The 15,876-nt window shown below is 40.4% G+C and overlaps 1 protein-coding gene across 2 annotated transcripts in view; it reads right to left on the reverse strand.

Moving 5' to 3' along the window:
* THADA (THADA armadillo repeat containing) overlaps window positions 1-15,876 on the reverse strand; it is a 111,859-nt gene that overhangs the window by 82,847 nt on the left and 13,136 nt on the right. For both annotated transcript variants that reach the window (XM_081940023.1, XM_081940024.1), the window contains 10 exons: window positions 15,184-15,875; window positions 14,347-14,498; window positions 14,109-14,264; window positions 13,489-13,611; window positions 11,553-11,676; window positions 9,876-10,027; window positions 9,401-9,614; window positions 8,329-8,458; window positions 7,203-7,339; window positions 5,201-5,347 (listed from right to left, as the gene is read on the reverse strand). In XM_081940023.1, coding sequence (XP_081796149.1) covers window positions 5,201-5,347; window positions 7,203-7,339; window positions 8,329-8,458; window positions 9,401-9,614; window positions 9,876-10,027; window positions 11,553-11,676; window positions 13,489-13,611; window positions 14,109-14,264; window positions 14,347-14,498; window positions 15,184-15,875 — 2,027 coding nt within the window. The remainder of the gene's footprint in view (window positions 1-5,200; window positions 5,348-7,202; window positions 7,340-8,328; window positions 8,459-9,400; window positions 9,615-9,875; window positions 10,028-11,552; window positions 11,677-13,488; window positions 13,612-14,108; window positions 14,265-14,346; window positions 14,499-15,183; window position 15,876) is intronic.

Here is a 15,876-nt window from a genome sequence, read left to right on the forward strand (position 1 = left end):
TCACATTCGTTCCCATCATAAAATTATTGACAAGGGACCGTAGTGGCTCATGTGGTAAGACGCAGGGCCTGCGCACTGCTGAGGTCTTGGTGGTTCGATTCCCGTGCGAATAAACCAAGAATAAATCACAGAGGGACAAGAAAGGAGCCGCCCCCGATTGCCTACCGGCATTCAAGCTTCCCACGGGTAAAGATAATACCGCCCGAAAAAAAATTCCTTTCACAGAGGCAACCTCAGTGATTCCTGGCTAACATCTGCCATACGATAAATGATAGATAGATAGATAGATAGATAGATAGATAGATAGATAGATAGATAGATAGATAGATAATAAATAAATAAATAAATAAATAAATAAATAAATAAATAAATAAATAAATAAATAAATAAATAAATAAATAAATAAAATATTGACAAAATGCCTCAAATCTCTGGATATTCATTGTCAGTGGCTTCTTGTAAAGACTAAACTTAGAGAAATAAGATGATATCCTACTCTTTATTCAAAACAGAAATAAAAGTGAAAATTGGATGAGTTCAAACCACTTGAACGCCAAAGAATTAGAATCACTAGAACACCAATATCAAGAAAAATCTATTCCACAATGTTATCTAAACTTTCAGAAAACACCTTAAAAATTTAGAATTCTATCTAATATAGCAGTAATCAATATGCATCAGCTAGTCTGCGCAATAAAATAGAACAGTAATTTGAGACTGATTTTCACTTCTCCAGAATTGTTGATGCATTCTAATCTGTTTTTTTTCAAATTCTGAGATTCTATAAAGTCCAGCATAATCTAATTTCATGAAGCTCCAAGATACCTGCAAAAAAGATACCTGCATTGTTAACATAAAAGTGGAAAGCGGAGGCATTACATATGTCTCCGAAACATTAGCGCGACATGGAAATGAGCATGATTTGCTTCTCCTAACAATCAAGCTTTCCTACAAATCACACCCATTGTAATACAAAATAATAATTTAAAAAACAGAAACAATGTTTTCCTTATTAAGACTATGGAAGGCAGCTTCTCCCCCCTCCCCCAAATATTACATTATATTTAAACTTGTCATAGATTTAGACTGGACTAATTGCAGAATACTACAAGTTGAACCAAAGTTCAGGATTGGATCCTTAAATTAATCTGCAATCTCTATACAGATATTCCTCAGATATTAGTGGTAATTGGGATCAGCATTTTCATCGCAAAGCAATGCTTTCACAAAGCACACACTCACAAGATTGCACTGCTTATCAATGGCAGTCCCTGTTGCTATCAGTAAGCAAGGTACATTGATGGTTAAGCAAGGACGTTAATGTTGATCGTTGTAATGTTTTAATGTTTTAATGCTTTTATGTTTTAAGTCACGCAGGCGCGAGATAGGCAACAAATAATTTCATAAATAAATAAGGAGCTTCTCGCAATTTCCTGCTGGCTTCCAAACCTGTAGGAAAGTCAGCAGGAAGTTTCGAGTCCCAGAGGCAATGGCAATCATGTGATTGCGGCACACTGTACCCCTCAGTCTTAAATGCAAATCAGTTGCCAAGTACCCCAATTGTAATCATGTGACTTTGTGGAGAATGCTGGGACAACCAGAACTCCAAGGACCAGAATTCAACACTCCTTCCACATCATTACAACTTTGAACAGACACTGAATGAGTGATTGTTAACTGAGGACGGCCTATATCTTCTACTTCTACCCACTAATTCAGATGACTTCAACATTAAAGTTTTATAATAAGAATAATCATTTTGAGATTTACTACTGTTAGCTTAGTATAATAATACAATACAATAGTAGAGTTGGAAGGGACCTTGGAGGTCTTCTAGTCCAACCCCCTGCCTAGGCAGGAAACCCTATACCGTTTCAGACAGATGGCTATCCAACATCTTCTTAAAGACTTTCAGTGTTGGGGCATTCACAACTTCTGGAGGCAAGCTGTTCCACTGATTAATTGTTCTGACTGTCAACAAGTTTCTCCTCAGTTCTAAGTTGCTTCTCTCCTTGATTAGTTTCCACCCATTGCTTCTTGTTCTACCCTCAGGTGACTTGGAGAATAGTTTGACTCCCTCTTCTTTGTGGCAACCCCTGAGATATTGGAACACTGCTATCATGTCTCCCCTAGTCCTTCTTTCTCTTAAGCTAAACATACCCAGTTCCTGCAACTGGGTATGTTTAGCTTAAGAGAAGGAAGGACTAGGGGTACGATAAGTACGATAGGTAATTTTCTCAGGCCAAATTTTCTCAGCTTCCTTTAATAGTAATCAATATTCATTAGGCATCTAACTCTTTAAAACATTCCAAATCCAGTTTACAATTATGCTGGGGGAGGGGGAGGGGAGGAGAAGCAGCGAGTAATCAGCAGTCCCCAATTTCACTGGAATAACTATGGCAACAGACTAAGACCTGCCATCCGTGGGAGGAGCATCTGAGGGGGTTCGGGAGTTCATGGCCTCCATGACAGCCATGGACCTGACTCAACTGATTCAGAGCCCGACACACGAGGGAGGTCACACCCTGGACCTCGTTTTTGTCTCTGGCCAGTGGTTGAATGATCTGGGAGGAGGAGACTTAACCATCACTCCGCTGTCATGGTCAGACCACTCACTCCTCCGACTTGACTTCCCTGGAGCTACCCCCCGCTGCGGGGAGGCGGAACCGGAACTAGATGGTTCCGCCCTAGGCGCCTGATGGAACCAGATAGGTTCCAGGTGGAGCTTGGGCCACCTCCTGTAGCCCTGACCCGCCCTCGGGTAGAGGACCTGGTGGTCGCATGGAACAACACGACTACCGGGGCCTTGAACCGGGTGGCGCCTTTGCGGCCTCTCCGGCGGCAACGATCTACCCTGGCCCCTTGGTTTACCGAGGAGCTAAGGGTGATGAAGCGCCGCAAGAGATGCCTAGAGAGTCGTTGGAGATCCTCCCGTTCCGAATTTGACCGAACACAGGTACGAGCCCATTTAAGGACGTACCTTGTGGCATTGAGAGCGGCCAAACGTCAATATTGTGCCGCTCTCATTGCATCCGCGGAGAACCGCCCTGCCGCCCTGTTTCGGGTATCCCGCTCCCTTCTGTTTCAGAGGCCGCGGGAGGCCCCTTTACAGGGTAGGGCAGAGGAATTTGGGAAATACCTGCAGGATAAAATCGCTCAAATCCGGAAGGACTGGGTCCCTTTCAGTGGCCCAGTGGAGACGTCCGTGGCGAGTCTTGAGAAACCAACCTGGGAAGAGTTTGATTTGGTTGCCACCGAGGATTTGGACAGAGTGCGTGGACGACTGCGACCTACCACATGTTTGCTGGACCCGTGTCCCTCCTGGCTTGTACTGGCATCCTGGGAGGTTACACGCGACTGGCTCCAGGGCCTAGTGAACGCTTCGTTGGGCGAGGGGTCTCTTCCAGCCGCCTTGAAAGAGGCGGTGGTGAGACCCTTGCTCAAGAAGCCTTCCCTGGACCCTATGGAGCTGGCCAATTATCGTCCTGTCTCCAACCTTCCCTTTTTGGTGAAGGTTGTAGAGAGTGTGGTGGCTTATCAGTTTCCACGACATCTGGAGGAAAATGATTATCTAGACCCGCGCCAGTCCGGCTTTCGCCCCGGACACAGCACGGAGACGGCCTTGGTCGCGTTGGTGGATGATCTCTGGAGGGCCAGAGATAGGGGTTGTTCCTCTATCCTGGTCCTATTAGATCTCTCGGCGGCTTTTGATACCATCGACCATGGTATCCTGTTGCACCGACTGGAGGGGTTGGGGGTCGGGGGCACCGTTCTACGGTGGTTCGGCTCCTACCTCTCCGGCCGGACGCAATGTGTGTTGACAGGGGAGCAGAGGTCGACTCTAAGCCCCCTTATCTGTGGGGTGCCGCAGGGGTCGGTCCTCTCGCCGCTCCTGTTCAACACATATATGAAGCCGCTGGGTGAGATCATCCGTGGTTTTGGGGTGGGATATCATCTGTACGCTGATGATACTCAGCTGTACATTTCCACCCCGAACCACCCCAACGAAGCCGTCGAAGTGATGTCCCGGTGTGTGGAAGCCGTACGGGTCTGGATGGATGACAACCGACTCAGGCTCAACCCTTCCAAGACAGAGTGGCTGTGGCTGCCGGCCCCCCGGTTCAACCAGTTAATTCCATCTCTGGCCATCGGGGGCGTACAACTTGCCCCGGTGGAGCGGGCGCGCAATTTGGGCATCCTCCTGGATGCCCGGCTGTCCATGGATGACCATGTGACGGCCGTGGCAAGGGGGGCGTTCCACCAGGTTCGCCTGGTGCGCCAATTGCGTCCCCTATTGGACCGGGATGCCTTGCACACAGTCACTCATGCGCTGGTGACGTCTCGCCTGGACTACTGCAACGCTCTCTACATGGGGCTTCCCTTGAAATGCACTCGGAGACTACAGTTGGTCCAGAACGCGGCCGCGCGGGTAATAATGGGGAGTACAAGGTACTCCCATGTGACACCTTTCCTGCGCGAGCTGCACTGGCTACCTGTGGTCTACCGGGTGCGTTTCAAGGTCCTGATAACGATCTTTAAAGCGCTCCATGGCTCAGGACCTAGCTACTTGCGGGATCGTATCCTGCCCCATACATCCCTGCGACCAATCCGCTCGCACAGAGAGGGACTCCTCCAGGTGCCGTCCGCCAAACAATGTCGGGGGGCGGTGTCTAGGAGTAGAGCCTTCTCTGTAGCGGGCCCAGCCCTGTGGAATGACCTTCCCCCGGATATTAGGACTACCTCTGACCTCCACGCCTTTCGGATAAAGCTCAAGACCCACCTATTCCAAATAGCTGGCCTGGCTCAACCATAGTTCGCTCACTCTGCTCCTGACGGGTTTTTTAATTTTAATTCTGGGGTTTTTAGATTTTACTGTGTTTTGATTGTCTCTATTTATCTGCCTCCCTTCTCCATGTCCATGTACATGTATTTGTTTATTGTGTATGTGTTGTCTATTTTATATTTTATGTGTTTTCTTGTACGCCGCCCCGAGTCCTTCGGGAGAGGGTGCGGCTAAGAAATAAATTTTATTATTATTATTATTAAGATCAGATTAAAGAAGATCAGTTGGTTTCAAATAAATAAATGAGAAAGCTACCCTTTGCTTTTGTGAATAACGGTTATTGGAATAAAAGTTGCTGGTATCCTCTAATCTTCAGCACAGTCTTCCCTGACACAAACTTGTTTCAATCTTGATTACCTTTAATTTCAGTAGAAACATTTGGAGCTCTCCCATCACCGCAGTCTGGTCTGTAATATTCTTTTAACAATTTTGTTTCTGTGAAGTAATCATTCGTATCACATGGCTGTATCTCAAGTAGAATAGACTGCAATCTCTCTGATGTTTCTGTGAACAAACAGAAAATTTACTTTAAACTATATAACGACTACGCAGAATCAAGTTATCAGGATTGCCTCACTACGGGTGGGACGTTCTTGTTAGGGTTATGTAATATAACTCTTCAAATTAAATCAACGCAGTTTCCTTAAAGTTCCTGATCTCTTATTCTTTTGCTCTAAAGTTAACATTGTCACTCTCTCCTTTGATCCTAATGCTCAGTCCATTTTTTTCACCTTCATCTAGCCATAATTTATTTACACTTCAAACACTGAAGTGTTATGCTCCTCCTAATGCAGGGATGTCCAAACTTGGCAACTTTAAGACTTGTGGACTTCAACTCCCAGAATTCTGGGAGTTGAAGTCCACAAGTCTTAAAGTTGCCAAGTTTGGACACCCCTGTCCTAATGTGTTACACTTCTACCCCTTCAGAAACAGCCAGCTTGATTGATGGAAGAAACTGTTGGAATGTAATATGAAAAATCTAGAAACTGCAGGCCATGTAACCCTGTACTCTGTGATCCCACTCTAAATCCATAGGACGGTATACTCCAAATTCTTCTCTGGTTTTGTCACCCTTTCTCTCTCTTGGTTTTAATTAAATTTTCTCAAGGCCAGACCCATTTTTCTAGTTTAAAACAGCATGTTATTGTTACTTACATGCACTAACAGCAGACTTGCCCTTTACATATGCTTGGCCTGTATGCCTTAATACAGGGCAGACTATTTGGAGCCATGGGTTTATAGATAGCCCTTGGACTAATTTTTGGCAGCCTTCTGCTTAATTTTAAAAACTTCACATAAAAGTTCAATGCAGTCTTTAGGTGAGCACCGTTTGTCCTGTTCCCAAACTAACTGTTTGGGAAAGGAAAAAAAAATGATGTCCTTTCCTGACGGAGGGCCGGATGTCAGCCTCTGCTTTGCTGCTCGCTTTTGGCTGCCATTGAAACGGGGAGAGGGGGAGATATATGGTATTTGGGAGGGGAAGCTTAAGCACAGGAGTGAATGAAGAAGGGAGTCATTTTCTCACCATCTACTGCGCATGCTGCAGATAGTGGCATTGCCGCCAAGGCCAACCGTCCGACATACCAACCTGATGATGGGTTTTGAAACTGCAGCCCACATGACACCTGTGGGGTGTGCGGATTGGACTGGGGGTTGGGATCACTAGGGGGAGGGAATTGGGTCACATATTGATATCTATGATTGCGTGCGCTTTTGCCTCAGATCTTGCTTTGCTAGCTGCTTTCTACTCATAACCAGTAAAAGTACTCTTAATTCTGAAAAATGGAGTTGAGTGGTTTCTTTCTTGGTTACTGATGGAGGCTGCCCTGACATTGTGTCCCTATCCATTGCTTACTTCATCAAAGAAAAGCCAAGGCAGCTTTAAGGAAGGAATGGCCTCTCAGCCATGTTAGGGGCAGAAATAATTAAAGAAATGAATGCTTAAGAAAAGACTGGAAGCAATTTTCCAGTCCTGGTTTCCATTTCTCTTCTTCTGTATATGTTTGGAAATCTGAATATCAACCACATGGGAGCTTAGCAACTCTCTATCTTGGCCATGCTTAAATTTGATCAAGGCACTGACAATACCAAGTAAACATTTCTGACCTATAATCAACAGCTGCACGTTGAGAAATTATAAGCACTCATATCGCAATTTTATACTGACACAGAAAATACAGCACAATATTGACCAGAACCAACATACATAGAGAGATGAAATGCACAATTTGAGGGGGCTCATAAAAGGAAATCATTTGATTCAGCAAAGAGACATCTAGTTTGATAAACAAAATACATAAAATTTATTGAGGTTAGTGCATCAAAAAAGTCAGGAATTTTAGGAATATTCCTGCATTACCCAAGTCAGTATCCATTGGAATAAGGCCTTCTGGAGATGAACTCTGAACTATTGGAGATACTACAGCAGAAAGTTTATAGGACATCAGAATAAGCTTTCTCACTACTTCCTTCCATTCATTGGTCAGTGTCATATGACTGTAAGAAATAAATCAAGAAATTCCCTGTGAATGAAGTCATCCTAAAATTAATTAAAAGTAAATAAAGTATGATAAATTAATGCTTATTCAATATAAACTTATCACACACAAAATTGCAGCTTGAAACTATATAATTATTTTACTGCATGCAAGATTATTCTTATAATTTATTACATGTCATATTTTATCTCAATGAAAGAAGATATATAAATAAATGCATCACTGGAATCCCAAAACACAGCGTGATATACTGAAAAGGATACTTTTCAGTATCTGTTCAAGGTGTCTTGTTGTCTGAACTACAATCTAAACTTCTCTTCCTAGTAAAGCATTTCCATCCTTCATCTATATTTCCTTCTGGCTCTATTGAAACTAGTGGTTACATCCTGCTGTACAACAGGATTAATCTGATTAGGTGCAACTGTTTTTCACTGCGGAAGCAACACAGAATATTCTTCAAAAGATCCATGTAGTTCAGTCTGCTTATACCTTTGATACAAGACCACCATGGAATCCAGACTGTAGTCTCAACTGGAAAATTGGAAAGCATTCCAGAAGGCAATACAAACTATTTACATAGTGTTGCCATGAAAATCATATACTCAATGGAATTGAGCTCAAATCAAGAATATACCTGAGTCCAAATTAAGAGCATATTTTTATTAGTTTGCCCAAGCAAACTATTACAGGATTCACTGAGAAGCTATGCAGGCCCTACAAATTCTACACGTTTTACCAACAGACCTTACTTATTGTGGCAGAAAGGCAAAATGCATAACATGTGGAAAATAATTACACTGAATGAAACTAAATTACATTCTAATTAAAATTTAATTTCATGCAGCATTTGTTTTTGTTCCCCCTACTTTTTCAAGGACAATTGCCAACCCACCGCTTCAAGACCAAGTACTTCTTCAGCTTACTCTACAGCAATAAAGAAATCTATGAAAGTCATTGCAATTCACATCAATGCTCAATATAACTCACTTTAATTGACACAAAGCCCCAGTTATACAGTGTACTCGGCCATACATTGGGAATGAAGCAGCTGCGTGAAGTAAAGACTTCTCAGCCTGCAATATTTCTCTTTCAAGATTTTCCAACAAGGACTTTATAACTATATGTAAATAAAAAGACAGAAGGGTGTAAGTCTTTGTAAATACCATTCCTTACCAAATCCTAGTTTTATATTAAACAGACAAGCAAATCACAAAAAAGCAACAAACAGATGATAGAGTCACTGATAGAGGTAAAACTAGATCACCATGAGTCTAGTTTTGGGTCAGCAATGACAGACCGTCTACTTCACTGGAAAAGCTGGGATTCATTCAGAGATGTATCTGCCTTGAAAAAAGCCCATGCTGAATAGTATAACACAAGCAAACATCAGCACAGGAAATGTTTTATGACATTTTATGTTTATGTCATAAAATGTTTTATGATGTTTATGTCGTAAAATGTTTTATAAAATTTGTCAAATTTCAATTCCGTTGGGAGTCATGGATCCCAGATTCAGTCGCATTCTGTAAAATAGCCCATCTGAGGTAACTTGGTTTAAAAAAACTTTGCCCTACGGTGCACCGATTTGCCCAATTATAAGTTATAGGAATCAGTGTTTTAGTATAGATTGACTAGAGACTATACAGACATAAAATAAAAATGAAAAAAGGTTGAAGATGCATGTTGATCAGGCAAAATGTCAGTAAAATCAATGAAATTTGCTGTGGCAGCTTTTCCAAGTCAAAACATGTAAAGTAGCACACATGATATCAGGCTACTAATGAAGCCCAGAGAATTAGAGAGACAGATTGTTGCAGATATTTTTACGTCTTTAAAGTTTCGAAGAAAATTCCTAGGTCAATAGAAATTTCAAAAAAGCAAATACAAAAAACTTTTAAGAGCTCATTACATGAACTATTTGTACCAAAAACTGGAAACACAAAGTTTAGATTAAAACAGAAAGCTATTACGTCTGAACATGAAGACTTTCTCTGGACATAATGGCATCATCTTTCAATGCAGAATGGAAATTTTAAACTACAGAATGTAAAATAATGACCAGATAAAGTATTCTTCTCTAATGAGTCAGCAGGTAGATCTTCATTTGGCTGAAACATGCCCAGAAGTTGATAACTTTCTGAACAAATATTCAACAATCCTTTCTGATGGATTAAGAAGTTCAATAAATAGGAAGCAGTCACGCAGTCATATGGCTTGGAACTTCGGCTGAGCTGCATAGCTACATGAAACAATGGTTGCAGTTTTTCAGGATCCTGAAATATGCAGGGGAAAAAATAAAGTTTTAAATGTTAGCTGATGGTACAAACTGCAACATGCTCAGTCATCTGGATATCCAAGCAGAAATATTGGTTTATGATTAGCATAGTTAATCAATATGTAATCAGTGCTAGAGGAATTTATGTGTGGTAATTTTGAAACGGTCAATATCTAGTTACCATGAGTGAGTTGAGTGATTATATAAATGTCATAATAAATAAATAATAAATAAATAAATCTGTAAGCTGTGCCAGTACCTGAAAATAAGGCAAAAAAGGATGAAGCTTCATTAGAAGATCAAATGCCAAGATCTTTACTTCCTCAAAAGTGCTGGCAAAACAGTGCAACAAACTTTCGGCCCGAGAACAATCAACTTCTTGGGCTATTTGAAATAACCCTTGGCTTTGGCCTATTAAAAATGGAAATATTTACAAAGACAGCTGGTTTGGAGTTTGGCTGAAAAAATCACCACCACCAACCATGAGCAACATTCCTTCTAATGCATCTTATTATCTGGTATGACTTAACATTTTTAAAAAACGCTAAATTTACTGTATTATATGATAGACTATAGTGTGCAGTAGGGAAACACTACATGGTATCATTATCAATAACAGCAACAGGTATCATTACATGGTATCATTATCAATAACAGCAACAGGAAAACAATATCTCATTGTTATACCATTTCTGGTTTCAAAGGAGTCTAGTATGAGAATTATAACAATCTTCAGAGTCCTTCCATGTATACTTATTAGTGTTGCTTATTTGATATCCATAACAGCTGCTACAATAACATATGCACATGCACATTCAGACTTGCATGTTCAGATGATTTTTTTTTAATATCAGCTGCTGATACTGAAATCAATATGCATTTATTGCAGAAGGATCTTAGCCTTTATGAAGCCATCTATTTTCCTTTTCCAGGTAAATGCCTAACTAATAGTTAGGGAAAAGCATAAAACTAGGCTGTCAATGAAGAATTCTCAGTCATCCACTAGAATTGTCTAGCGCTGTGATGGCGAACCTATGGCACGCGTGCCACAAGTGGCACGCGGAGCCATTTGTCAGGGCACGCGAGGCCCTGACAAATTTTTCGCCTTCCCCAGGCTCCAGAGGCTTTATAGGAGCCTGGGGAGGGCGAAAAGAGCCTCCCCCGCCCCCCGGAAGTGACTTCCGGGTTGCTCGGAGGATCGTTTTAAGCGCTCCGAAGGCTTCAGGGACTGTCCGGAGGCTTCCCTGATGCCTTCGGAGCGCTTAAAACGACCCTCCGAGCAACCCGGAAGTCACTTCCGGTTTGCTCGGAGGGTGGTTTTAAGCGCTCCGAAGGCTTCAGGGAAGCCTCCGGACAGTCCCTGAAGCCTCTGGAGGGCCTCCGTGGGGTCGGGGGAGGCTCTTTTCACGCTCCCCAGGCTCCTATAAAGCCCCTGGAGCCTGGGGAGGGCAAAAAAACATGTAAAAATGGGGGGTTGCGCGTTGTGCGTGCATGCGCACTGGGGGGGTCGTGCGTTGCATTATGGGTGCGGCACGCCCGCACTCGACCCCCCTGCGCTCCCCCCACTTGTGGCACGCGAGCCAAAAAAGGTTCGCCATCACTGGTCTAGCGTCTAACAAAAGCATGTCAACTCAAAAAGAGAACCATAAAATAAACAATAGCTTCTTTCTCAGACTTGTTTCTGATGAAAACTGTCATCACTTTTGAGTGGATAAAAGGGCAACTTAAACCAGGGGAGGGACCCTCCAGCATGTTTATAACGTCAGGTGATAACATTATATCATCCAAACATAGTTATTATCATCTAATATAAAAATGTTCATATCCTTTAACCATTTTATTTTTGGGATGAACAAATATTTTTAAACTGTTACATTAGCTTTAGTATTTCCTGGAAAATCAATTTAGCAAAATTTGGTTTTTTAAGGGAAGCTACCTTCTGAGTTGGGAAATATGTCAGCTATTGTTCCCAAAAGAGTCAGTGCAGTAAATCTGCTTGGATGGGATGAGCCAGGAAACAAGGATTCAAAAAGTATACTGCAGATGGAAGAGATGAAATCCTAAAGATAAAACAGCAATTACATTTTTACTTGCGATAATGATCAAATACAATTTTACTTTGGAAAGCAGAATACATTTTCTAAATCTATGCATATACATAGATGATTGTGGAGAAACTGTCAAGATAGCTGGAGAGAGCGTCCAAATAAGCCGAAGCATGACTTCCCCCCAAAATTCATGAAATCTTATCCGGATATTGCCAGGAGAAGTCAAGCAGTCTGCTGAGATTCTTGTAACATAGGTGACAAACAATAAAGTTTAGAAAAACTGATATGTAAATTCCTGCATAATATAAAGGTAAATTTTGCCAAACTGATTTTGAAATCCACTCACTCAAATTAGCCATCTATATGGAGTAACCTATATATTTTGTTCTCTTTACAAAAAGCCTGATATGAAAAGAGAAGCAAACAAGTAGTTGCAGTGGCTACAGGAACTCTGCAACTTAGTGCCAAAATTGGAACTGGAATCTTGGCTGTTAAGTGGTTGTTAAGCAAAAAGTCTTTAAGAAGATGTTGGATAGCCATCTGTCTGAAATGGTATAGGGTTTCCTGCCTAGGCAGGGGGTTGGACTAGAAGACCTCCAAGATCCCTTCCAACTCTACTATTGTATTGTATTGTATTGTAAAACACCCATGACTCCTCCGCTCAACAACAATCCCAACATTCTTGATTGCAATCATTAAGTGATCTCCCAGGTCATTAAATGGACAGAAAGAAAGAGCTGCCTGCTTCAGCTCTTTCGCCCTCAAATGTTCCTGCAGCCCACCAAAGGATTTCAGCCTCCCTCCATGCATGGAGGAAAGAGTCTTTCAGAGGTTGATTTCAGCTTCCCTCTGTCCTGCCCTCCCACTTGAGACTTTCCCTGCCAGCTTTCCCTTTGATTTTCCCTTTGCAATTGATTGTAAATGAAAGCCGGTTCACAAATGCCCAAAATTTGGTCACATGATTGAATGGAGGAGGTGCTTCTACAACTTTTTAAAGTAGCCAGAAGTGCTTTATTGAGGCTATCACAATATTCAATTGTCACCTGTAGTCAGTTCTTTCTTGTTTCCTTGTACTAACACTGAGTTTGTCCTGACATAGAAAGACATTTCTTGTTGAATTATTTTCTCAGATCAATGGCACATGCTTTATATTAGAACATACAGAAATATTTTGGATGGTATATTACACATCTATTTTTGCCTTTTAAGGTTTGATAATTTAGCCATTTTTGGAGCTGCTACTAAATAAAGCTTCAGTTTGCATGCACCATAGAGGCTTCTATGATATCACAGCATAACTAACAAGCTGATTGCCTGTTCTGCAAGATTTCATTTCAAGAAAATATCACAAGAATTAATATCATTTTCCAAAATGAGCAATAAAGCTTACTAAATATTATCACATTCATAGACAAGAATTTTCTATACTTTTCAATTTGTACATAACAGACATTGTCTAATGGTTCAAATCTACTTCAGCAATATAATTGATTGATTCTACCCTGTCTCTTCAGGCCTGTGAAAGCTCATTTTTTTTCCTAAGAAGACTGCCAGATTGGTTAATTTTTGTATATGTAGCATAAGTCCCAGCTTAGGATAGAATACATTACAAAATATTTTAAAAGACAAGTATAGTCAATATTGAATTAAATTCATTTCCTTTATGTTAGAGTTAGATAATTTTACATGGCTTCTTTTCTATCTCATTCCTCAATTTTATAAATCACAGAAAATCAACTCTTTATTTTCCTCTTCTGTGATAACTGAATTATTTGAAATTTACACAAAAATATTCTTTGGATTAGAGCAATTTACAAAACCTACCTTATATTGTTGCAAAGTTATTAATGGATCCCATGTAAGTGACTGATTAATTAGACTTTGTTTAGACTTCAATTGCTGCATTTTATGAATTGTCTGGGAGCTTTCATATATCCGGCAGAACAGCTTTTGGAAGAAGGAGCAAAATAGAATTCAATTAAAAAGATTAAAAAATGGCATTACAAATTACCGTATTTTTCGCTCCATAAGATGCACTTTCTCCCCCCAAAAAAGTGGTTAGAAATGTCTGTGGAATGAATATTGCATCACAGGCCTGGCCACAGCGGCGGGGTCCTTTTACAGTGATAAACCCCATCTCCTCTGTCTTTCTCATTGCCCGCCTTCTATCTCTTTTCCTCACTGCAGGAGTCAATAGGCAGAGCTGGCACATGAGAGGACACCTCAGGCTCCTCTCAGGCTTCACCTGATAGTTTTTTTTCTTATTTTCCTCCTCTAAACCTAGATGCATCTTATGGTCAGGTACGTCTTATGAAGAGGAAAAATACGGTAATTTACATATTTAAAAAATCCATAAAGACTTCATGAAATTTCATTTGTATTGTATTTTCTTATAGCACTTTTGAGAAACAAGGGTATATTTTACATTCATATTTTGAAATTACCTTTTTCAGTAAGGAACAAATCTGTTGCCTCACTGCTGCTGATTGGTTGTTCAAGTTATATCTAATAAAAAACTGTATCAGTTGCATTTCTTCTATGGAAATTACTTCTGTGCTGCGGTGACTTTCACACAGTAAACCCAAAGCATCTATTCGGACCTTTAAAATTAGAAGCAAGTTTCAATTATCTGGTTTCTCTCTGAAATGCTAATTCTAACATTTAAAACATTGAGACATGTACCTCATCATGTTGGTGAACCAAACCTTGTTTTATACAGCTCACAGGTACAAGGCCATCTTGTAATATGACTACAAACTGCAAGTGCCCATGAGCCCTGGCCGTTCTCAAGCATGCCATCAGGGCTCCAAGAGCTCCTCTGGTTTTGAAAGATCCTTAATAAAATACATAAATTCTAATTAATAAAGATACTGGTTAGTCATTCATTTTCTTCTCAACTCAACCTGCCCATAAAAATCAATCCACCAGATAAGTATATCTTAATTTTTATGATACACATAGATGTGGCTCCATGTTACAAGCACTATCGTGGCATTTAAATATTAAGGCCGTTTAAATATAAAAACGCTTTGGAAAGGAACAGCTTATAAAGCAACCATTTGAACTTGACTGATGACATGGCTACTCTAATGACTGGAAAACATTCTATGAAATAATATGAAGTCCTTCATAATATGAAAGCCAATTTTTCAATAAAAACATGATCTTTTGAGGTAGGAATTAAAGTTGGGGGAACATTATCTTTATAATGTTTATGAAGAAAACTAATACAAGGGGGAAATGACCAACTTTACTTAGTTTGTAATAAAGAAAATAAAATTTGTATTATTAATTGAAAGGCGGCTTTAGAATAGAAATTCTAAAGTGTGTTCCCAGTCACCAAGAGTCATCTTTACTTATCTTTTAAGTAACTGAGAACTTGGAATTCTATCCTTCCCCCAAACAAATTCATTTCAAAAAAATAAATAAACGAACAACACCATCGCCACCCACAAACTCAGCCTATTTATGGATACCTTACACTACAACATGTTAAGTATAAGATTTAAAAAATCTTACCAACATTAGACTCTGTTGAAATCTGAAGGATTTTAATCATGTAGTTCAAACTTTCTGGGCTACATTTTAGCAATTTTGGTAAGTAATAATCTGTTACATAGGTGGCTTGTTCTGGATTTCCATCACATAAAATCAAAAGCAGAGGAGAAACCCATGTCTCATGCCAACTATCAATCCAAGTGCTTCTTTCCAAAGTGGATATAAGATGTCTCTTGTGATTCACAAACATGATTTCCAATAAATCACTTGCATAAGGTGCAAAAGACTGATCATTCATCACATCCAAGATTTGTACAGGAATTGTTCTGTCAATTTCCAAAAGATTGTCAATGCCAATACACTCCACAAGATATCCAAGTGATGAGTATTTGCCTTTAACATGCCATTCTAAACCTAGCAGGCTTTCAGTTAATTCTGAGAAGAAAGGGTCTGGTTTTATTACGGATTCTTTCACAGCAGTCTGATGTATTTGAAGAAGATTTTTAAAAATTAGCTTGGTCTGGTGCCTAACTGCATCTAGTGGATGTTCCCAATGTGCATACACATAATCCAACATTTTACTAATGGTTTCTGAGTTTCCATTGAGATTGAATTTCAGATTTCTAGAACTTGATTGAAGACAATCCACTGCTACATTGGTCCAAATAGCTAGAATTCTGGATAGAGATGCTGCCATTACAGACTCTTTTAACC

This window comes from Natrix helvetica (assembly GCF_964273705.1).
Source record: "Natrix helvetica genome assembly, chromosome: 2".
Classification (NCBI taxonomy): Eukaryota; Metazoa; Chordata; class Lepidosauria; order Squamata; family Natricidae; genus Natrix; species Natrix helvetica.